The following is a 24,819-nucleotide window of genomic DNA, read 5'->3' as shown; positions in this document are numbered from 1 at the left end:
TTAAGTTTTTACTTATTTACATTGAATATTAATTTGTTTTGTTGTATATCCACGTTTACAATAATTATGTGATCTATTTGATTTAAAATGGATTCAGGATTTTTTTATACTTTGGCAACTATGTCAACTTAGATCGCTGGCGTAGATAATGACGTGCAACGGTAAGCAAATTAGACGGACTGTAGATGTTTCTGTTTAATGGCAACCAGTTTCCTAGTTTTGACAACTGTCACATTTAAAAAAATATCCATAATATACGTATTAAAAAATAATCTTACGAATATCACACGGCAGTAAGAATAAATAAGAAAATAATGCTTCATTTTTACTCAAATTTGTTGTCATTGGGCAATAGCCACTCGAGCCCTGCGGGCTCTCGTATCTATTGCCAGACAACAAATTTTCGAAAAACTGTCTCATTATTTTCAATTTATTCTAACTCTCTTGTGATATTATACCCGATAATTTTTGATAATTTCCCGTCGTCAAGTATATTACGTCAGATGCCCTTCGTTGCTAGGAAAAAATACATTCAGTGACATTAATGACAATTAATGTTTTAAAAATTATAAAAGTGATGACTTTCAACCGTCAAATATTTATAACAACTGTGTGTTTAATTCTACTAATTTGTACTTACATAAATAAATTACAATAAAATTTTGGTTTTGAACAGTTTTATTCATGAAATAATCGCAACAAATTGCACTCAATCTCTAAAATTAATATAGAATTTTAGAGCTCTTGTGCAATTACTACTGATAATATAGACCAGCGCGTTTGAAAATAGTAAAAAGTCCAAAAAATAGTAACAGGATGGACCCATTATAAATGAAGAAAATATATTGAAAAATAAAGGAAAAATAATAAAATGGAGAAAAAAGTGTTTTCACGAGAAGTTTCAGATTTATTGTTTAGATCTGGTACTTCTCATTTCTCTCCAATTTAATGGAGATTGGAGGTCGGAAGGGGGTGAATTCTTAAGGGCAACAAACGGTTTATCATGATTTTCAGCAGAACTACAAGTCTTAAGGAAAAAAGTTTAATACCAAAATTGTAGGTAATACAAAGATCTAAAGAAAATTTCAAACAACCAAGTTTTTGTTTTTTAGCTTTAAAGCCAGTGTAAGACGAATATGACATATTATGCTTCAGAAACAAGATCCGATAGAGCCACAACAAAAAACTACTAGAAACGATAGAAATGAGAGTGCTTAGAAGAAAGAAGAGTTACAGGAAATACGCTCAGGCTGATAGCCACTTTACACGATGCAACTAATTGCGCAACTAATTGCGCAATTAATTGCACAATTTCTTGCAGCAATAGAAATTGCATTGTGTCATACGAAAATTGCACAGAAAAGCTGCAACTTCTTGCAGAAATTTCTTGCTGCAAGAAGTTGCAGTTAAATAGAACATGTCCTATTTTCCATGCAATTTTTTCTGCAATTTGGTTATATTTTTAGTGACTTTTAAGGTTACATCTTACACTGTTTGTTTTTACTACATTGACATTCTGTCATCCTAAAATAATTTCAAACTAAACAATTTTTCAACAAAACTAGAGGAACTTTTTACCAATTTCACGCTGCACAGATAACATTATTCTGGTGGATATCTTAGATTATACAACATAGGGATTAAAAAAACTATTTTATATTTGTATTTCTTACAACTTGTTTCCTTTTGTAAATGACTAATGTATTGTAGGTATACTTGCATTAAGTATTAATTGATTTTGTTATAATACATATTATTATAATTTTCTCAAATTATAATCTAACATTTTTAATCTAATATGTATCTGATAACTCTACTAAAAAAATTACATTTAATTTATAAAAACAACATAACCTAAAATTTATGCTATTTTGTCAAAGTTTCTGTCTATTTCATGTCTATTTCATGCACAGTGTAATTATTTTATAGGGCTTTCCATCGATTGTCATTTGTTTCGAGCTGCTGTCAAATGTTGTATAATCTGTGTATAATATTAATATACACGGATTATACGACATATATGCCAGAAGCTCGAAACAAATGACTGTGAATGAAAAGCCCTATTGCAGAAAGTTAGTTGCAACTTATTGCACAAGTTCTTGTGCCAGAAATTGTGCAATTAATTGCGCAATTACTTGCATCGTGTAAAGTGGCTATGAGAGATCGAAATGCGAGTGAAAACATTAGAAGAAAATATACCGTACATTGTATAAATAAACGAATGAACGCTAAATAGAAAAAAATAATGAAATAACTACATAAGCAGGATGGGGGAGATAATTGTGTTCAAAATAGCAAGCGATAAATCACCAATGGGTAGAAGAAGTATTGACAAACTTCCATAGAGGTATAAATCCGCACATGAATAAACAGAATTGCTTATGAAGAGGAAGAAGAAGAAGAAGAAGAAGAAGAAGAAGATCTTCCACAAAAAACTTCAGTATATCTGGTGAAAACTTACCTTGTTATGCTTCAAACACACTGTAATTTTTTTTATTTAAAATATTTATTTTTCCCTTGAAAAAGTACCCTAATTTTCATTCGAAAATTCTTACTTCAAAATATCTGCTTTTTTAAAAAAGTCGGTGCTTTTATGCATTGAAATCTCTAGTTTGTAAGGGTGTAAAAAATATAGGTATGGGTACATTACTATGGCGAATTTTCTCAGAAAATGCAAAAAAACTCCTATTATTTTTTCTCCTAAAGAAGTGATTTCTTTATTTATGCATTTATTTATTTATAATAATTAAGAATGTATAGTTAAAGGTTTTATATCTGCAATAATTCTAAAAATATAATCTCTGCGTAGGTATACTTTTTCTAATGCAAAATAATAGTAAATAAGAATAACATTTACAGAATCATTTGAGAGTTGTAATTTGCATAAAAAGAAACGTTAGAAACAAATATTTACATGTTTTTTTTATGAAAAGAAAAAGATAAGTGGTGTCAAGAAAGTCACTGTTACGGATCTCATAAACATGATAAAAGAATATAATTACTTCTCTATTTCATAAAAGGCGTACCTAAAAGTTTTGTCTAGTTGTCTTGTTCCTTAATAATAGGTCTAGTTGTAAATATGATGGCACCTCCAACGAATAGTTCTAATGTTTAAAGACGGGGAATAATGTAGAATTTTTTATTATCGAGAATTATTAACAAAGGTTTATCTGTTCATCTTCGTCATACCATGAATTACTGAACTTTGGTTGTCATATTGGCTATCATAATTTTATTCACCGCAGTTTTTACACCACTTACGTACATAGATTAAGAAACCATGATGTTAGTCTTCGACCTGGACCCCTCTTTCCACATATTATGCCTTGAATAATAGGATGGAAGACTCCTTAACGTTCTGGATGTCTCATGACATGGACAGAATAATAAATTTTCCTATTTTTACGGGTTTCACTACTTCGGGTTGTTTTTTAACCGCTGTAATACCTCTTCATTTGTCACTCTGGCAACCCAGCTTATGCTTAGCAGCCTTCGATACACCCCCATTTCGAGAGCTTGAAGTTTATCTAACAGCGACTTAGTGAGAGTTCAGCGTTCAACTCTATACAATATGTAGTGTCGAGAAGACTCCATTTGACGAGTCTTATTTTCAGGTATTGTTAATATTCCGTCTACATAATACTTGTTTCATTTGAAAAAACAGTTCTGGATTTTTCAATGCAGATTTTTTATCTTTTTGCTGATATCCTAATTGTCATTTATCTTTGATCCGAGATAAGTAATGTTCTCAGTTTTTTCTACTTCAGTATACCATGCTGTAATTATGTAGTCGTTTACCGGTGTTTCGCTTACTACCATATATTTAGTTTTTAAAGTATTACTTTAAATAAACGATATAGATATAGATATAGGAAGACCTGTAAATAGTTTAATCTTGTAGAGCTAAATAAGGAAAATTCTTTTCTTCAATAAATTATAGTGTTGTGTAATATTAAAGAACAGACTTAACTCCTGTATAAAATTAAGTATTAACCGATAACCACAATCACATAATACTGACAAAGTTCAAGGAAATGAAAATAATTGTTTCAAAAATACATTAAACATTTATTTTAATAATGTGGTAGAAAGTATGTAATGAAATAAAGGACATTCTTGTATCTATTACAAAAATTATGGTATACATATTAATTCAGGTATCCTTGGGATAATTTTTTTTGTTATTTAATTAACACTATAAAGGTATGTAAAGAGAAATCCCGACATACAATATCTGCTGTCGAGATTCTCTTTAATTTAAGTTTGAAGCAAGTAGCTGAGACACTAGCCAAGTAGCAAGATAAAGTGAAGTGACAGTGACAAAATGTCATGAATAAACTTTCTTAAAATTACTTAATGTCATAAATGATTAAGAATTTTTTAACGTAGAATAATTAGCTTAAATTGTTGTTTCTTTGTATTTTCAGGTAGTATAATTTGAATGTTGTTCTGAAGCTATTTTCTTGTGGCATTTTTATAATCAAGTATATTCAAATGGGAAATAAGCCACAATTTTACCTAAAAATGATTTTATTAACGTTTCGACGCCCGAGTTGGGTGTCGTTGTCAAAATACAAAATAATACTAAATAAACAAAAATGTTGTTGCTTAGTAAAAAATTCTTCTAATAATTTATTTAATCTGACTCATTTATATCGGCAATTCAGACACGTATTATACATTTTAAAGTAGACGACTTTAAAATGATATGGCCAATATTGATGAGTTGCGTTCCTGGGACGACTTTACTAAAAGATAGTTCATTAGATTACATGAAATCAATCCCAACTCAAGAATATCCGCCACAAAAAAATCATAGCATATGATCTGTCTTTAAAAAGACAATCAAATGCAACGGTGGCACTGAAATTCTCGCGTTAGAGATTCCATAGTAAATCACGAGGGAAAACCAGGAAAAACCTCGTGATACTATCCCGACATCGTAAGTATTTGGGTTTACATTTAGTTTACTCTCAAAACTAATACCAAATTCTGACTTGATATTTTAAATTTTAAATAATACTAAAATACTAAATATGTACTAACTCGATATGTTACTGATTTACTAATTGTGGTATTTTCTTTCTATTGACTTCCTCCTTTAATATGGTTTTTTTATATTTAAATTTTATAATTATTTAACTTCCTCCTTTAATAATCCTTAAATATTCCATATTTAGTATTTTAGTATTATTTAAAATTTAAAATATCAAGTCAGAATTTGGTATTAGTTTTGAGAGTAAACTAAATGTAAACCCAAATACTTACGATGTCGGGATAGTATCACGAAGTTTTTCCTGGTTTTCCCTCGTGATTTACTATGGAATCTCTAACGCGAGAATTTCAGTGCCACCGTTGCATTTATTGTCTTTTTAAAGACATATCACTTGCTATGATTTTTTTGTGGCGGATATTCTTGAGTTGGGATTGATTTCATGTAATCGAATGAACTATCTTTTAGTAAAGTCGTCCCAGGAACGCAACTCATCAATATTGGCAATATCATTTTAAAGTCGTCTACTTTAAAATGTATAATACGTGTCTGAATTGCCGATATAAATGAGTCAGATTAAATAAATTATTAGAAGAATTTTTTACTAAGCAACAACATTTTTGTTTATTTAGTATTATTTTGTATTTTGACAACGACACCCGACTTGGGCGTCGAAACGTTAATAAAATCATTTTTAGGTAAAATTTTGGCTTATTTCCCATTTGAATATACTTGAGTATAATTTGAAGTTTGTAAATATTGTAAAATTAATAAACTTTGTATTTTCAGAGCAACATCAATTTAGTTTAAAAAAAGTCAAAAGTCCCAAGCCCCAGTCTATAATGGTGTAAAAATTAACATATTACAGGTATATAAGAATTGTTCAACAAGTGGTCTAACGTAGGCATTAATTCAGAAAAATCTCAACCGTCTCCGTAAAGGCATGTATCCATTATGTTGGTGCGCGTGCTTCGTGTAACTGCTCCACATCGTGGATACGTTGGTGCTCTGGTAGCGGCGCCTCAACCTCAGCGATCTAATCGGTGGCGGTTTATATGTAGAAGAGCGCATGTCGTATCCATTGGAGCAGTTACACAGAGCACGGAGAACCAACGTAATGAATACGTGCCTTTCATCATCATAATCATCATCATCCAACCAATTTACGTCCACTGCTGGACATAGGTCTTCCCCAATTGTTTTCTCCTCTATATCACCTCTACTGCGTTTATCTTCTCTTGGTCTCCATTCCATTTAATTTTTTTTCTATTAATGGAATTGAGACGTGCCTTTAGGTCAACTGATTTTCTGTTAAATTGTTCGTTTGATACAGTGTAATATTGTATACTTTGTCTGTGCTAGTTGAGGGGTGAACTAAGTAGTCCTATAACCGATGCAGCCGATCCCAAGTCCGGAAAAATTCACAGGAACCAATTCATCGCCATGATGTTGCTATTGTGATAGATGAATCGGTAAACAAATATGTGAATAATTTTCCCCATTTTCCGCAAGATATATTGTCTTGCAGCGAAGATATCATTCCTTTAACGTTAATCCCTTACAAGTTTACGCACCAACAGCGGATAAGATTGAAGAGAAATTAGAAGAATTTTACCTTTAAAAGAATAAATATTTCGTGGTACAAAAATACAGATATATAAATATAGTAATGGGTGATTTCAACGTCAAGATAGGAGAAGGCACATTCGAAAATATAACAGGAGAACATGGACTGGAAGAAAGGAACGAAAAAGGCGATCGATTACTTCAGTTTTGTCAAGAAAAATAATTAGTAGATACGTGGTTCAAACTGCCGCCAAAGAGATTATATACTTGACGAGCTCCCCAAGATAGCCCAGAGAAAGTCGTAAGAAACCAAATTAATTACATCTTGATTAACAGTAGATTCCAAAATGCCATAAAGTCTGTTAAAAGTATCCGAAAAAATAGTAGTTTTTACCTCATTTTGACCTTAGGGACTAATATTCCATTATACATATTATTATACTATTATTCCATTTTTATTAAAGATTTTTTCTCTGGAACTTCCCATACACCCCATCCTGTATTCTGATCTCTGCCTATTCTTGAATTACAATCTCCCATAATAATTGTCTATGTATGTATTTATTGATACTGTATGTATATACTATCGCTTTATAACGTTCTTCGTCTTCCCATACCCGTTCGCCATTCCTCTCTGTCCGCACATTGATCTACTTGCAGACCTCTTTCATCTATGGCTTTGTTTATTCCTTCCTGCCAACTTTTCCTCGGGGTACCTCTTCTTCCTTTACCTTGCGGTTTCCAGTTTTGTACTTATTTTGGGATTCTGTCCTCATGCATTCTTTGTACGTGATCAAACCATCTTAGTTGTATTTCGTTGATTTCATCATTTATTGTATGTGTGACCTTCATTATTTCTTGTATCCGTTCATTGGTGACATGTTCTCTTCTTGATCTTCCTGTAGCTTCTCTACAGAAATCCATGTCGGTCACCTCTAACATTTGTTTTGATTTTTCCTTCATAGGCTATACTTCGCAACTGTATGTTAAGATGCTTTTCACTACGGCATTATAGATATTTTTCTTATTTTGATTGTTTATCTGCATGTCCCAGAGTACTGAGTTTAGAAGCGCAATTGCTTTTCTGCCCTGAATACTTTGATTTTTAATGGCTCCGTCCAGTGTTCCATCATTCGTGATTTTCATACCCAGGTATGTATTTATATTCGTTACATTTACTGATTGTTTCTCCTCCGTCCAGCGATATTCATATATTTGGTTTTTCCTATGTTGATCTCTAGTCCCCATTTCCTGTATTCCTCTATTAGATTTCTTGTCATGTAACAGATATCATCATAGTCCTGTGCTATTAGTATTTGGTCGTCTGCGAAACAAAGAGTATATAGTGTGTGGTCATTCAATGGGAGTCCCATGTTCTTGCATTTCCGTTTCCAATTTTTCAGAGCTTGTTCCAAATATATTTTAAAAAGTGTTGGAAAGAGTCAGCATCCTTGTTTGAGCCCTTTATTTGTCAAAAACCCTTCGGTGAGTTTGTTTCCTTGTTTAATTTTCGTGATCGTGTTGATATAAAATTTTTTAATTAGTTTTATGATTTCTATGTTTATATTTGTATTTTCCATTGCCTCCCATAATTTTACCAAAGGGACACTGTCGCATGCTTTTTTCATATTAATATATACGAAATGAATCTCTTGGTTGACAGCTGTTTTCTTTTCCATACTGATATGTATGTAGGTACCTATAATAAAAACACAATAAAGATGCACTAGACATAAACACACAGAGACACGTTGAATGTTCCGGGGAGCACTCCCAAATCATGATTTACAATGTATAAACTTTGTAAGTCATGATTTGAGATTTACAATGTATATACATTGTAAATCCTGATTTGGGAGTGCTCCCCGTAACATTCAACGTGTCTCGGTTTGTTTATTTCTAACGCATCTTTATTGTGATTTTAGTATATAATAAGTGTATTTGGCTATAATGATAAAAGTCGTCCATTGACAATATAATATTCATTATTAAAAACGTACCTATTGTATACTGCAGACGTGCCATCAACACGACTTACCACTGTTGCGACATTTGCTGATGATATAGCCATTTTGGCATCCCACACTGATCCAACATTAGCCTCTAGGAACCTGAAAACAAGGTCCAAAACTGGCTAAAAAGATGGCTAAAGCAAATAGATTGAAATCAAAACACGTGATGTTTACCCTCTGCAGAGAAACGTACCCTTCGTTAAAACTCTCATTAAACTACAAAATATTATTATACAAAACAATCTTGAAACCTGTGTGGACCTACGGCATCTAGCTGTGGGGAACTGCTAGCAACTCACAACATATCTATCTTGTAGAGGTTGCAAAATAAAGTACTGCGAGCTATTGCTGATGCTCCCTACTATGTCAGTAACGAAATAATTCAGAATGATTTTTCTTTAGAATCCATCAAAGAAGCCATAAATCGTTTTAGTGTCAACTATATTTTATAGTGACCTTAACTCTCACAAAAACATCCCCTAAAAAAATGAGAAGAACACCACGAAAGATGGAGAGATATTGTCACACGCTAAACACCACTACAACTGGTCAAGACATTTTGGATTTCTTGGATAGTTTTATTCGCCAAAATGGAACTAATAAATTGGTCCAATTGTGTCGGGCTTACAACCGATGGAGGTGAGGGATGGGTCGCGAATATGAAAAAACATCAGAAGGTGAGTCGCCAGACATAAAAGGTTAGGAACCACTGCTAGGAGATAATAATAAAAAAAAATAAACACAAATGAAATGTTAAAAAGAATCCGATACTCGTATATTATAGGTCGTTTCCTCGTATAATACAGTAAATAACTAAATGGAGATATAGTCCTGTCGCCAGGGGGGGTACAACGGCCTCGTTAATTCAGATGGACTTACTCAAGTTTTTTTTTATGTATTTTGACCCGTAGAACACGAATTTTTTGGGTAACAGTTGATCCGGATGTCGATAAGATTGTTATAGACCAAGAACTTGAGGAATCAAATAACAGCGATTTTTGGCAAAACAAAACACTATTTTGTATTTTTTGGGCCATTTTAAGTAAAAAATATTTCTACAAGTTTTTTCGTAGGATGCACAGTTTTCGAGATAAACGCGGTTGAACTTTAAAAAAATCGAAAAATTGCAATTTTTGAACCCGAATAACTTTTGATTAAAAAATAAAATAGCAAGTCTGCTTACCGCATTTAAAAGTTTAAGTCAAATTATGTCGGTTTTGATTATTTCCATTGGTAAAAATTTATTTTTTTATTGTTTAACAAAGCTATAAACACGTAGGGTTTCCCGTGCTTTTACATGTGTTTTAACGCATGTAACGTAGAAATAGTCTTGATTGCACTAGTACCTATTCTACCTACTCGTTCGATTTTAAATGAGAAATCATAGAAACATCACTCACGCACTAGTTGTTTGTAGCTTTGTTTAACAATAACACAATAAATTTTTAGCAATGCAAATAATCAAAACCGACATAATTTGACTTGAACTTTCAAAGGCGCTAAGCAGAATTGCTATTTTATTTTTTAATCAAAAGTTATTCGGGTTTAAAAATTGCAGTTTTTCGATTTTTTGAAAGTTCAACCGCGTTTATCTCGAAAACTGTGCATCCTACTAAAAAACTTGTAGAAATATTTTTTGCTTAAAATGACCCAAAAAATACAAAATATTGTTTTGTTTTGCCAAAAATCGCTGTTATTTGATTCCTCAAGTTCTTGGTCTATAACAATCTTATCGACATCCGGATCAACTGTTACCCAAAAAATTCGTGTTCTACGGGTCAAAATACATAAAAAAAACTTGGGTAAGTCCATCTGAATTAACGAGGCCGTTGTACCCCCCCTGGCGACAGGACTAATATTGACACCGTATATGGCCGCGACCTTAATACACTTTTATGCTCGCCAGGCAGGTTTATAATTACAGAATCATCTAATGTAAACTTTAATCCGCATTTTATAAAGGTAACAATGGTTTTTTAAGTGGGTGTATAACTATTCGTTTCTGATCGTTTCATAAAACTTTTTGGCTGTTAACTGGTATAATGGCAACTGCTTTCTTAGTTGTATATTATGGGATTACAGTTTTTAGAGACGAAATGCTAAAGAGCAATGAACTTAATGTAACTATGTATTTGATTAAAGTTTTAAAAATAATGAATTTTGAAGACAGTGTGGATTGTCTCAAAATCGGCATAGACTAATTGGTATAAACAGCTTTCCAATTGTCAGACCATAAATTCAAAAACGCAAGCTGGGAAAAGTATGCAGACATGCTAGATTTTCAGATGCTACATCTTGCACCAAAAGTAGAGAACTACGACAAATTTGTAGAGCTAATAAAAAATGTGTTTGAGAAAGTTATTCCCAGGGAATATATTATACAACAATATGTTCGCGGGATGTTCAGCTGATCCCTTTAGTCAAGATACGTTTCACTGCGGAGCAGTCTTGCTTCAACAGCTGAGTCAAATCAGAAAGGAAAAGTGGATCAAAACCCTGGAAAAAATGGTCATGACAGATAGTAGCAAAATAGCATAGAACCTTGTTAAAAATCTTAGTGGTGATCCAAATGAACATATACCACCTTTCAATGCTACATTGGAAGAAGACTAGATCAGGAGATAAACCACCTAGGAACTACTTTTACACTAAAAGAACTCTACGATGGTATGAATAAGTTAAAAAACAGGAAAGCTGCAGATGTGGATGATATATGCATTGAAAAGAATATCGACAAGTACCTCAACCCACAACAAGGAGGATTCAGACCTAGCAAATCTTGCACCGGTCAAGTCTTCGCACTAACAGAACACATGAAGTGGGCGTCAAAGAAAAAATTAAAACAGGGGCTGCTTTCGTAGATTTGAGAGCAGCCTGTGACACAGGAAGGCACAAAAATTGTATGACACTCTCAATGACCACCATCTAGGTAGGGTTGTGTATTCCTTACTGCAAAACAGACGTTTTTATGTCATGCTGGAGGCCGACCCGCCGAAAGGGGGGTACAGCCGGTACATTTTACTGGGGTCCGAAGGTTGTAGGGGGCCCGGCGTCGACCAGACCAAAGACGTAATTTTTCCCGTTTTTTTGCTCCTCATTTTATGTGCATAATGTGTTTAATTTATTCGCGGTGTGCAAGTACTTGGAAGGGAATTGAGAAACGATCGTGCGCGAATAGCGGAGAAATATTGCAACTTTCTTAAATAATTCATATTGTCAATTGAAATTGTCAAATTGACGTACATTTCATATCTACTGTCATTGCAGAAGAAAAATTATATGTTGCTCCACAATATTGATATGATATGCAATTATTATATAAAGGTAAATTTAATTAATTGTATTTTGTTTGCAGTACTGCATTTTAATAACTAATTTTATTTACTACATACAATTGTTTACGTTTTAATAACATAACCTGAATCTTATTTTTTCTTCTTATTATTTTTTTGGACTATGTCATTGACAATTATCCAGTAACCAGGACTAATATAATTGGCCAATATAATTAAAAGTGCGAATAAAGTTGCAGAGCGTAGAAATAGGTGTCGATTTGACGAACTGGCACGGTCCCAATACTCGGCTATATTTTTTTAATATGACCTAAAAAACTCGAAAAGCGCCGGTATTATTATTTTCACTATTATAAAAATATAATCAAAATTGGATAAAAGCTATATTTGAACTGTATCTTATTATTTATAATTTTATCTATATAAAAATTAAACAATTTTTTTCGCTCTCCACTTTTTGCCGGGGGCCCGCTCTTCACTTCTTACCGGGGCCCGCTCATCCCTCTCGGCGGCCCTGGCTGGAGGACAAAGTAAGTAGGTGGGGAGTTCAAAAGAACGGCCTCTCACAGGGTAGTGTTTTAGCACCAATGCTTTTTGAGGTATATACAAACGATCAACCCACGCCGAATGAAACCAAGCACTTAACTGCCTTAAAAACAATGATTTCGTACTAGCTGCAAAACTCTCTGAGCCCCAACCCTTCTAAATCCAAAGTCTGCGCCTTCCACCTTCTCGCAAGCAAATACGAAGCATTTTTGAATAGAAATCAAAACGATAAGTTTCTCCAGAATAAGCTAAAAATATATTCACTGTGAAAAGCCATTAACAAACGTACTATCACAATCATTTCCCTTGTTACTGACAATGACATTCACTTTCCACCTTGATGTTAATGTAAAACATTTCCATCTGCATAAAATTATACATTTAAATTAATGACAAGTGGTCTGATTTAAATATTCTAAGAACAATAAACTCTCTGATCTTCGCGGCAACTATTTCTAATTGGATGATTTCCAATAATTTGCTCGCTTTTTGATATTCTAGATATCTACATACATCAACGATGAACAAAGGTTGCAGACTGTTCTACGAACGTGTAATGATGTTATGGTAGATAATTATGTTAGAATGATTGCTTTACTTGAAATGTTGATGTTTCAGAAATAAACACTTGTCGGTCAGTGAAACGTTGAGTTCAAAAGAAAAAAATTACACGGCTATTGCACATACATTAATCGGACCTTGCTTTAGCTATTGTACTCGATTTGAAAATTCATGATAGCAGAGTTTATATGACAGAAGATTACACCGTCTTCATATTATACAGTGTGTCAATTTGAAAAGGTACCATCCTCTATAAGTTGGTCCCTATAGAAAATCTAAAAATATGCAAAAACACGTCAAATTTATTTGTGAGGGGGACATTTTGTAGACCAGTTTTTAACTAAAACCTTTAACAGAAAGGGGGGTTGAGCGATACCTCATTTTAAAGGTCGTTCAACTACCTTTTCAAAAATACCACATAATTTATATTTCATTTCAGTAGATACTGTAGTAAATCTTGTACTTAATAATCCAAAAAACCTTTTGGAGTTCTGAACTCAATACTTAATATCAGTACGGTTTTACTTGATTTTTCCAAAAATACTCAAAATACTACAATACTCTAAAGAAAATTCAATTTAAATACTTAATCCTTCTTCTTCTTCTTCAGGTGCCATCTCCGCTACGGAGGTTGGCAATAATCATAGGATATAAAAAAAAATTTGGAGTTCTGAACTCAATACTTAATATCGTTACGGTTTCACTTGATTTTTCCAAAAGCACTAAAAAAAAAATAATTTATGTGGTATTTTTCAAAATGTGGTTGAAAGGCCTTTCACTCCTTTCACTTAACTTCCCTTTCAATTAAACATTTTAGGGGTTGTGTCCGCCCCCACTAGAGGTTTGATGTAATGTAGTTGAAAACTGGTCTACAAAATATCCCCCTCCAAATAAATTTGACGTATTTTTGCATATTTTTAGATTTTCTATATAGACCAAATTATAGAGGGTGGTACCTTTCCAAATTAACACACTGTATATTGTGTATACAGGGTGTCCAGAAACTCTACCGACAAACAAAGACAGGAGATTCCTTATTTAATTTTAAGACAATTTAACCCAATTCATCTAGTCCGAAAATGCTTCCTAAAGGAGCTAAAGCTATTTGAAGATGGCGTCTGGTAATTAGTTTTTCTTAAATATCTCCAGAACGCTTTTAGTTAGAAAAACGAAAATTGGTACACGTATTTATCTTCTAGAGATAAATCGACTCCATCCATTGCAAATTTCTAGTACCGGTCATATGCGTCCGTTTTGGGCAGGGAAACAGTTATATTATCGCATAACTTTTTTGTTTTTAAGTTTTAAGCATTTTTGAGTCTGGATTATTAAAATGTAAGGTATTATAGTAATAAAAGGTACTCTTACTTTAAGTCGATAGCATACACCGTTTTCTAGAAAAATCGATTTGAAAATTTTTCGTTTTTTGAATATCAAAAAAAAAATAAAAAAAAACCTATTTAGAAAAACGAAAACGGGTACGATTATTTATACTCCAGAGATGAATCGATTTCATTAATTTCGAATTCTAGTACCGGTCATATGCGTCCGTTTTGGGTAGGTCAACGGTTATTTTATCGCATAACTTTTTGTCTTTAATTTTTAAGAATTTTTGACATTAGATTAGTAAATTATGAGGTATTCCAGTACTAAAAGTTACTTTTGCTTTAGGTTGGTAAAATATACCGTTTTTTTGAAAATTTTTTTCATTTTTTTTCAAATTCAGGAAACGAAAAATTTGCAAATCATTTTTTCTAGAAAACGGTGTGTCCTACCGACTTAAAGCAAGAGTATCTTTTCATACTAGAATACCTCACAATTTAATAATCCAGTATCAAAAAATACTTAAAAGTTAAAGAGAAAAAAGTTATGCGATAAAATAACCGTTGCCCCACCCAAAAAGGACGCCTATGACTGGTACTAGAAATTCACAATGGATGGAATCGATTTATCGTTGTAAGATAAACATGTTTACCAATTTTCGTTTTTCTAACTAGAAGCGTTCTGGAGGTATTTAAGAAAAACTAATTAAAAGACGCCATCTTCAAAGAGCTCTAGCTTCCTTAGGAAGCATTTTCGGACTAGGTGAATTGGGTTAAATTGTCTTAAAATTATCTGAGGAATCTCCTGTCTTCGTTTGTCGGTAGATTTTCTGGACACCCTGTATACAGGACCCTTCAAGTAGAAAAATGATAACTATCAATATTGAAAAATGGGCGATAGAGAGATAAAAATACTCTGTTATGCTGATGACACAGTGTTAGGGCTTGTCCATATGTGGGCGGTTTGCCAACGTCGACTACGCGGTTTACCTGTTTTACTTGATCTCACCCTAATGCCGCCTTTAAAGTTTCACCCTAATACCAAGAAAAACAGGGGGGAAACAGGTAAACCACGCAGTAGACGTTGGCAAACCGCCCACTTATGGACAAGCCCTTAGTAGCAGAGTGCAAAGACGACCTACAAAGATTACTGCGCGAATTCAACATTAACGCAAAAGCGTTATGAATATGAAAATATCAGCCCAAAAAAACAAAAAGCTTAGTAATACCCAAAGAAACAATAAAATGCAAATTTGTGTTAGACAATCAAATTATACAACAAGCAATGACTTTCAAATACTTGGAAATAAGTCTATTAGCCGACAACGATATTGAAGAAGAGGTAAAAGACCAAATAATTAAAGCCAGTAGAACGGCCGGATGCCTAAACGACACAATTTGGAAAAACAAACACCTAAGATTGGAACAAAGGCCCGATTATATGTCAGTTATTAGGCCAGTTATGACTTACACGGCCGAAAAAAGACCAGATACAAGCAAAACATGAAGACATCTGGAAACCAACGAAATGAAGATCTTAAGAAGGATTGCTGGAAAAGGACTACAGGACAGGGTAAAAAGTAAGGAAATCAGACGCATATGTGGGGTAGACAATATAAATACATAGGTAAAGAACAGAAAAGAAGAGTGGAATCAACACATAAGCAGGATGTCTGAATCAAGGATAGCAAGAATAGCCAGGGACAAGTCACTGTTAGGCAAAATAAGTATAGGACGCCCAAGGAAACGATGGAACGACAATTTAGAGGCAGAATAAAAGGCACAGTTGAAGAAAAACAGGCAGTACTGCTTATATAAAAAAGAAAAATAATACTAAAAAAATATTACATAGTATAAATACTAGAATCTTGTCTCAGTTTTGTACAAGATTTTGTATAAAAATAATATGATCATCCCGACAAACTTCGAATACAAATCAATATAAAATGCAATTAATCCTTAAGGGTTTATGTCAGAATTGCAGGCCATCCTATTTCCACAATTATTTTGTCTTTGCTATATCCTGTGTTAGTGACTGAATCGATGCTGTGTTCTTTGACATTTAATGGACTGTATTGACTTATTTTTAACGGTTTAGTAAATTAGTAAATATCTTACCGTGGCCCATCTCCACGAAGTCCTAATTTCTCTAACACAGAATTTGGCAGACTAGGAAATACTTCAAAAGTTGAGTCATCATTTTTTATCCTTCGCGTCTCTCCATCTGACATAGAACGTCCCCGTTGTTTGTACAACTGAAAAGAAAAAAAAAAAGGATAAAAATTCTGCTATTAATCACAAATACGCAATGAAAAAAAGAGATTGTTTCTCAGGTCGTAAGTAATGGTTTTACCATTTTTAATTATTTTGTTTTATTAATAATGTTTTTCTCTCTTCAATAGCGTTATAGGCCAAGTTGAGCCTTGGCCTTCTCCAAATTTTGCATTAAACCTCCTTGTCGGTGCATCGCTGATCTTCATCCTCCCATCTCTTCCGTAGCCTTCCGTTTGGTGTTTTGCCCTGTATTTTACCATCTAGAGCTTTTTTCGGCAATTTTTCGGTCTCAATTCTCACTACAGGACCAGCTCATCGAACACTGAAGAGCACTCTGAACACTCTTCTCCAAGTTATTGATAATGTAATAATGCGATGCAAGAAGAAAAGTAAAAACGTGATATTGGAAAAATGGAAAATGAACAAGTGGATTTAAGTACAAGAATTATTACTTGATGAATATATAATACTGGTAACTGATTAGGAAGAGAAACTGCAATAAATAATAAATATTTATATAAAATAAGAAGATGAACATGGTAATCAAGACGGGCAAAAGTAAAATAAAGGTAATGACAACTAGAAGCACAATAAAAATAAAAATTAACGTAGAAGGAAAAATATTAGAAGGGTTAAATGTTAACAGTTACAACTACGTACTTTGAAAATAAAGATATACCCAAGGAAGTAAAAACACCAAAAAGTGGTAAGACCTTCAATAATCTATGGACACTAACAAAAAATAACGAAGGAGAAAAAATAACTAACAAAAAATAACGAAGGAGATATCCAAATTACAGAAATTAGATTTCTAAGAAAATAGAATGTGTCACAGGAAGAAATAAAATAAAAAATAACACAATAATACGAAAGTTAAAGTTAAAACCGATAAAGACAAGTATAGGTAACATACAATTAAGATGGTTAGGTTGCCTTTATCGAATGAACGAAGAAATAATAACAAAAAAAGTATACGAAGTCAGAGTACAAGAGAAGAACAAGGGAGGACGTCTAAGAATAAGATGGAATAATCAAGTCAGACAAAAAATAGAGAAAAGCGGACTACAATAAAACGAGATAGATCATCAAAAACGTAATAAAATGTAAATAGCCCAACACCAAAAGGCATTAATGTCTTTATTAATTAAATAATAAAATAAAACGAAATAAAAAAAAACAATAGTTTTTACTCTTCTGTCTCTTCTTAAGTTTTATACTTTTGAGCCATGTTACAATTTTTTTCTCAGAATTTTTCTTGTATTCATGTCTATTTTTTAATGGTGGCGCTATAGAACCAAACTTCCGAATATCCCAAAATAAATAATTATATTGGCGTTTTTCGAGAAAAAAAAAAAAGATAGTATTATTCAATTGAAATATATTCTAAAACAATTTATATTCCAAAAAGTTAAGTTGGCACAGAAACCGTATTAAATAAACACTAATTTTTCTAAAAATCCCATGACACCGATTTATCGAAAATATAAACTATTAGCACTAAATAAAGGATGTGTATACATTTCTAAATAATAGCGTATTTTTGAATGAATAGTTTAAATATTTTTAATGAGATTCACACATACAAAGAAACGTATATTTCTGGATTACTTATGTTAAAAATCATTTGGTATACGTATACTATACAAACAGAGATTATTTTTTCATAAAAAAGTAGTATCCAACTAATGGGTATTAGGTTATCCACCGCTTTTTACACCGTTATCCCATTGCTAGAAGAGGCTTTTTCTTCGTTTCTTATGCATACCAGAATCCAAGCACCACAAGATTCGATGAAAGTTTTACTACTTCAGCGACGTGTTGATCAGAGTAACATTGGATGATGTTTTCACTCCCCAGTCAGTAAAACGCTGTATAGTCCAGAGAAATAAGATTTTTCTCATGACAAATAAGGAAAAGAAATATCCTGTTGGTGACAAATCCTCCAGGCCGAAACCAAATTTTTTGAGTAGTATGGACATCTATATTAATAACCTATATGTTTCCTGCAGCCGATTTTGATGATGTATATAGTTATAAACAAATGAAGATCAAAAAACGGTAATTTTTCGTCTATTACTAAAAAGTGAAGCATTCTAAACAAATTTGAGAATAAGAAACTCATAAATCATATAATTAACTTCAATATGGCGTTCGCTGCATATGTCTATCCTTATTGGTTGCTTAGAAAATTGTAAAATAAATACATAATAAATTTTGAGTTTTTATAAATATTCATAACTTATGTAAAAATTAACTTAGAACTTTCTTATTACACGAAATGCTGAGACTTCTTGTGCAATTTTTTTAAATTAAATTAATAGTGTAAATCTTCTTCTTTTATAAACTATCCAAAGTATTAGTGTAACTTTATATTATGTATCTAACTATAGTGTTGCAAAAAAAATTAATTTGGGATAAACCAATTAAATAACTTTTAAACTATTTGACCGATTATTTTGAAATTTAGGGTATGATTTAAGCACCAGAAGTCTCAGCATTTCGTGTAATAAGAAATGTTCTAAAACTCAAAATTTATTATTTATTTTGCAATTTTCTAAGAAACCAATAAGGATAGACATATTCAGCGAACGCCATATTGAAGTTTTTTATACGATTCATGAGTTTCTTACTCTCAAATTTGTTTAAAATGCATAACTTTTTGGTAATAGACGAAAAAAGCGAAAATTTACCGATTTTTTGATCTTCATTTGTTTATAACTATATTATTTTATATATCATCAAAATCGGCTGCAGGAAACATATAGGTTATTATTATAGATGTCCATACTACTCAAAAAATTTGGCTTTGGCCTGGAGGGGGTTGTGTCAGCAACAGGATATTTTTTTTCCTAATTTCAGTGAACTAAAACACCGCATAGTAACTGACGATTTTTATTGTGATAACATTGATCACCACCCCCTGTTTACGTTGAAACACGCTGAAAGTCCTGCGTCTAAATATTTGAAAATTCCGACCCAGTAATACTTTCGCTACGCCCTGTATATCGATCTTCCGCATAGGCAGAGTATGGCGTTTTTCAATTCTCACGGGATTTGGATGTTTATTTCGGTTTTTGCGATTCTTTGAAATTTGGTGTACAAAGGTGCCCCAAATTGTTGATATTCTACAAAATTGTAAACGGAATATTTTTCAAAGAGTTTCCACGTTAAGTAGGGACTCAGAGCATAAAAGGTTTTTATGATATTTACAGTTTTGGTTTGTCGGTTATATGTTCGTCGGTATATCCAAATAGCTACAGGAAGAACCCCTGCTATGCTGTTAGGCTGTTGCAGTCTAGAAGATGAAAGATTTTTATGACTTTCTCAGACACAAATTTATTGAGGGTGTATTGCAACCGGAAGGCTCAACCTAAAATAAGCCGATGTCTTTAGTAATCTTGGTTCTAAAAACTAACTGTAATTGTATGAGTGATTCATCGCATTTCGTGTAAACTCGAGAGATTTTGTTATTGCGAAGTTTAAGTACTTGTAATTGGTTGAAGGTAGGACCATCATGGCGTTCGAGGGATGTCTTGAGAGTTTTTCTGACCATTTGATTGGTAGAGAAATATCTGGTATGATTCCTATTGGTCTAAGTAGGAAGTCACTTTTTTTGGGAGAAGAACCCAAGTTTTAGAAGGATCGAGTTAGCGGTCCTAGAGATCAGTTCCGTATAAGCTATCATCATGTTCAGTCGAGTTCCGTAGAAGTCACCATCAAGTGAAGTTGAGTGAGGAGTTCCACCAGGGCCATCATCGAGTTAAGTTGAGTTTTGGTTCCCTTAGGGCCATCCTCATGGAGTTGAGTTCCATTAAGTGTTTCGGAATGTAGTTTTCCAGTTTCCCAGCCGGCTAGGTTAATTCCAGCCCGGTGAATGTGATGGTGTATCGTGAACTCCGGCGATTTTCCCGCTGTTTCTAAGCAAGTCGTCGTTATCATTTTATACCAATTTTGGTATCCACTAATTTCATTTAAGCAGTCAGAATAAGAAGTAGGAGAGAAGAGTTTCAATTTTCTCATTACTATGTTTAACAGTGCAGTTAAAACATGTAGTATGCTCACATACTTTATTTTGGTCAAAGTTAATGAACTTTCAATAATCACGTTCGAGTCTAACTAAATAATTTTATTCGAGTAAAAGTAAATTTGATCCAGTTTAACGAACTTTTAAACTATTTATCTTCAAGTGAAAGCTGAATTTTTCTATAATAATGTTTGTTTATAAACAATGTACTGTTTGCTGTAATTAACGACAGTGAAGTAAGTGTTTCGCGAGTGCAATAGCGCCCTGGACTTTCCAATCAAGCTACGAGGAAGAAGCCAGGACACTAATTGTTAAGGTATAATTTTTATATTTGTAAAACTGTTCGTTTCATCTTTGATTAATTGGTAATCTGGTCTCTAATTATAACAGAGAGATCAGAGATTAATTTTTTTGTTTTTAATAAATAATGTTTGATTTTCGACATAATATAATTTATTTTCTTCCCTTCTCTCTTGAATCGTAGGAACAACAAAACATTGACTGAGTATATAATTTTGAGTATAAAGTAAAGGAGGTAAGTTACATTATAACATTTTGTATATTATGTATATCATTTTATTTGACTATGTTTCTTTGTTTTATTTTAATTTATCTTTCTTTGTTTTATTTCTATTTTTTTGTATAAAGTTTGGTTTCCCTTAGGTAACCAATGGCGCCCAATATTTTATTTTTTGTATTTTTCTTTATTTTTTATTTCACATCCTTATTTCGATTTTTCTATCTTTCTAATTTTTCTAAGCTAATAAGAATATATCATAACATCTATTAAAGAATCCACTCCCTAAAATCTCTGAGACAGTAGCAACCGAGGTACTTAATAACTTATGTAGCACGAATTTTGTCCAATTCTTAATTAGTCATGTTTCATAAAACAACAGGGGCTAGCTTTTGTCTTACATTAAAATGGCCCCATATGACTTCCATTCTTTGTCGTGTTTCATCAAATGGCTTCCATGCGTGGGGCTGTTTCTATAAAATTAATCGTGCTATAACGTACGTTTCTTCGTCTAGAAGTCGTTAAAACGGCTTTGTGGTGCGCTCTGAATCAAACCAAATCCAGGTGTTATAATACTCTTATTATGCTCTTCAGAGCGCACCACAAAACCGTTCCTCCTTGAGGAAGAAACGTTTGTAAACGGATAACGGAGATCTCTGAAACAAATTAAACCTTAAGCTGTCTCTCCTTACCTTAGTTCTATTGATATTTTGAGTACTAGATTTCTGACTACAAAATTCGCTGGATTTTTACCTAGATAAATGAACAGGTTGTGGAATGCAATTGTAAATTCCCTTATGTTCTCATGGTTTATCGGTCCGTTTGCCTTGCAAATTTTAGTAGGCTCGGAATTTAGGTTGTTACCAGAATATTTGCTTTCCAGGATAAGAGATCTACAGTACTTCTAGTACTAGTTAACTTCTAAAGTACTTCTAAAGTTAAAAATATGAACTGGCTAATCAACAGAAGATCGCAACTTTCATTAGAAAACAAACTGACCATCTATAAAACAATACTCAAACCAGTGTGGGCATACGGAATTGAGCTGTGGGGCTGTAGCAAACCATCCAACACCAAAATACTACAGACATTCCAGTCAAAAACTATGCGTATGTTAGCTAAAGCGCCATGGTACGTGTCAAACCAAACCCTTCATGCAGACCTCAACATCCCCTTCATCAATGATGTGATTGCTGACCACTCCAGAAGATACCATCCAAACCATCTCATAGAGGAACTATTCAACCCCCCCCACTCCCACTGATTGATAGACGCCTAAAAAGATTTTGGCCAGAAGACCAAGCTGCTAGGTAAACTCCAGAAAGTCGTCAATGGACGACACCTGCCACAAGCCAAGAACATACATCATATTTACTTATTACTGTATTGAAGTAGATTGTAAATTAGCAATAAATAAATAAATAAAAAAAAACTCCTATACTTTAGATTTCTCATTGTTTTAATAATTTATTTCTTAATTATTTTTGGGACCTTACGATAACATTGTTACCGAAATACTTAAAACGGATCCGCATTTAACCGCTGAACTTTTTGTCCCCATAATCCGAGAGGTGTGGGAAACAAACCGCATTTCAATGGGCTGGAAAAAGGTAACATTATTAAGTTTCCAAAAAAGAGCAACCTCCCTTGCTTACCGCCATAAATAAAGTTTTCACGACCATCATACTTAAAAGATTAACAAACAAGGTTGAATTAAGAACTAATCAAGCAGGATTTAGACCAGAATCCTCCTTCGTAGATCACCTTAATACTGTGAGGGTAATAATGGAACAATCGGCTGAATGAACAGCTTTTATGCTGTTTTGACATCTCATGTTGCTAGATGGAAAATTTTAGAGCTAAGAAACATCCAGCATAGAATAATTTCCATTATGAAGTCAATCTATACTGACGGAAAATGCAGCGTCAGTAACAGTAACGAATTTGACGTACTTACTGGAGTCAGACAAGAACGCGTGCTTTCTCCGTTTCTTTTTAACATAGCTTTGGACTGTGTTCTCTCCAAACTAGACTCCGACACAAGAGGGATACAATGGACGTTAACCACAGTCCTAAGCGTTTTAGAATACGCCGACGATATCTGCCTATTAGGATAAAGGTTTCAAAAATGTGGCTGACCAATTGGAAACCCTTTCCACTGAAGCCAATAGAATATGTCTGAAAATCAACATAAGTCTTTACGTATGAAAATATGGAAGACTTTACGTATTTTGGAAGTGTCATAACAGAAAACGGAGGTACAGAAGACGATATTTTTATGAGGATACGCAAAGCTCAACAAGCAATCAGCATGCTCAACGCTGTTTGGAGGTCTGGCGAGGTCTACAAGGACAAAGATCCGAATATTCCAGTCAAACGTCATGTCTGTTCTACTCTACGGATGTGAAACCTGGAAAGCGACAAAAACCCTTACAGACAAACTGCAGGTCTTTGTTAACAAATTTCTACGAAGAATGGTTCGTATTTTATTGCCTAACATCATCAGAAACGAAGATCTAGTACACCTGAAAGAATAAAAGAGGGAAGAAAATTAAATAAAGTCTAGAACATGGGGTCGGTCACACACGCAGAAAAAATAGTTCCAGTATTGCAAAGACTTGTTTCGCTTCGGAAACAACGAGGTCAAACCTTCCTCTTGCGCCAAATATCTGGGAATAGACCTCGATCGAGGACTCAGGTTCTCCAAACACCTCACAAAGGTAGTAGGGAAGGCAGCGGCACAATCCGCAGCCCTCCGGAGAATAACACCAAACATCGGAGGGCCTGGTAGTGCCAAGAGGAGACTGTACCTCAATATTGTACAGTCGACCCTTCTCTACGGGGCCCCGGTCTGGATTGAGGCTCTAAGGTACCAAAAATACAGAGATATGCTAAACAAGGCACAGAGGAAGCCTCTGCTAAACGTATACAGTGCATATCGGACGGTATTAACTACGGCCCTGCAAGTAATCGCAGGCGCCCCTCCTATCCACCTGCTAGCCAGGGAACGTACGTCCCTCTACAAAACACCGAACGGTCAATTGCCGGAAGCAAGAGCAATCGTCAGAGAACGGCTTCTGGCGGACTGGCAGGCGGAATGGGAGGCGGAACACAATAAGACCCAGTGGACGAACGACGAAGAGATTAATCCCGAATGTGAGGTAGTGGTGCGCTTGCAAGTTCAAGAGGACCTACTTTTATTTTACACAATTTTTTACAGGACATGGTCCATTGCGAGCGTTCACACATCACATCGGAAAGGTTAACGATGACCTGTGCCTGACCTGCCACGTGAGGGAGGACGCGGAGCACTGTGTTTTTCGGTGCAGCGTCTTCGCTCGCGGGCAGGCCAGGCTCAGAAACCGATTCGGTGATATAGGTCCGGACAATATATTGAACCTCGCGTTAGAAAGTAGAAACAACTACGAATACATAATTGAAGTCGTAACTAACATAATTCAAGAAAGGGCGATACTCTAGCGCGCAGAGCAAAACGGATGAGGGGGGTTTTCTCACCATCCTCATATAAATAAAAAATCGCTTTCGATCCTATTTAATGACCCAATCTTGATTTGATCCTTGATCCACCTAAGACCTATCGCTTCCCGATAGGTGCTTAGCCCCATTTCCACTTCAGGAAAAGAACCTCCACCTATTTCTGCCGTTCTCAGGCAGACGAATAGGACACACATATTTCTAACTTACATCCTA

General features: G+C 33.9%; 2 protein-coding genes across 5 annotated transcripts in view; one reads left to right on the top strand and one right to left on the bottom strand.

The window, feature by feature from the left end:
* The window catches only part of LOC114327693 (brain tumor protein), a 396,953-nt gene that overhangs the window by 207,198 nt on the left and 164,936 nt on the right, over window positions 1-24,819 (top strand). The window lies entirely within an intron of this gene.
* The window catches only part of LOC114327703 (inositol 1,4,5-triphosphate receptor associated 2), a 133,168-nt gene that overhangs the window by 35,257 nt on the left and 73,092 nt on the right, over window positions 1-24,819 (bottom strand). For 3 of the 4 annotated variants that reach the window (XM_050655423.1, XM_050655424.1, XM_050655425.1), the window contains exons 2-3: window positions 16,412-16,548; window positions 8,560-8,670 (exon numbers count right to left, since the gene is read on the bottom strand). In XM_050655423.1, the coding sequence (XP_050511380.1) occupies window positions 8,560-8,670; window positions 16,412-16,548 (248 nt within the window). The remainder of the gene's footprint in view (window positions 1-8,559; window positions 8,671-16,411; window positions 16,549-24,819) is intronic. The other variant, XM_028276398.2, reaches the window with a different exon arrangement.

The sequence above is a fragment of the Diabrotica virgifera genome, chromosome 7 (assembly GCF_917563875.1).
Source record: "Diabrotica virgifera virgifera chromosome 7, PGI_DIABVI_V3a".
Lineage (NCBI taxonomy): Eukaryota > Metazoa > Arthropoda > Insecta > Coleoptera > Chrysomelidae > Diabrotica > Diabrotica virgifera.
This window is presented reverse-complemented; position numbering and strand designations above follow the sequence as displayed.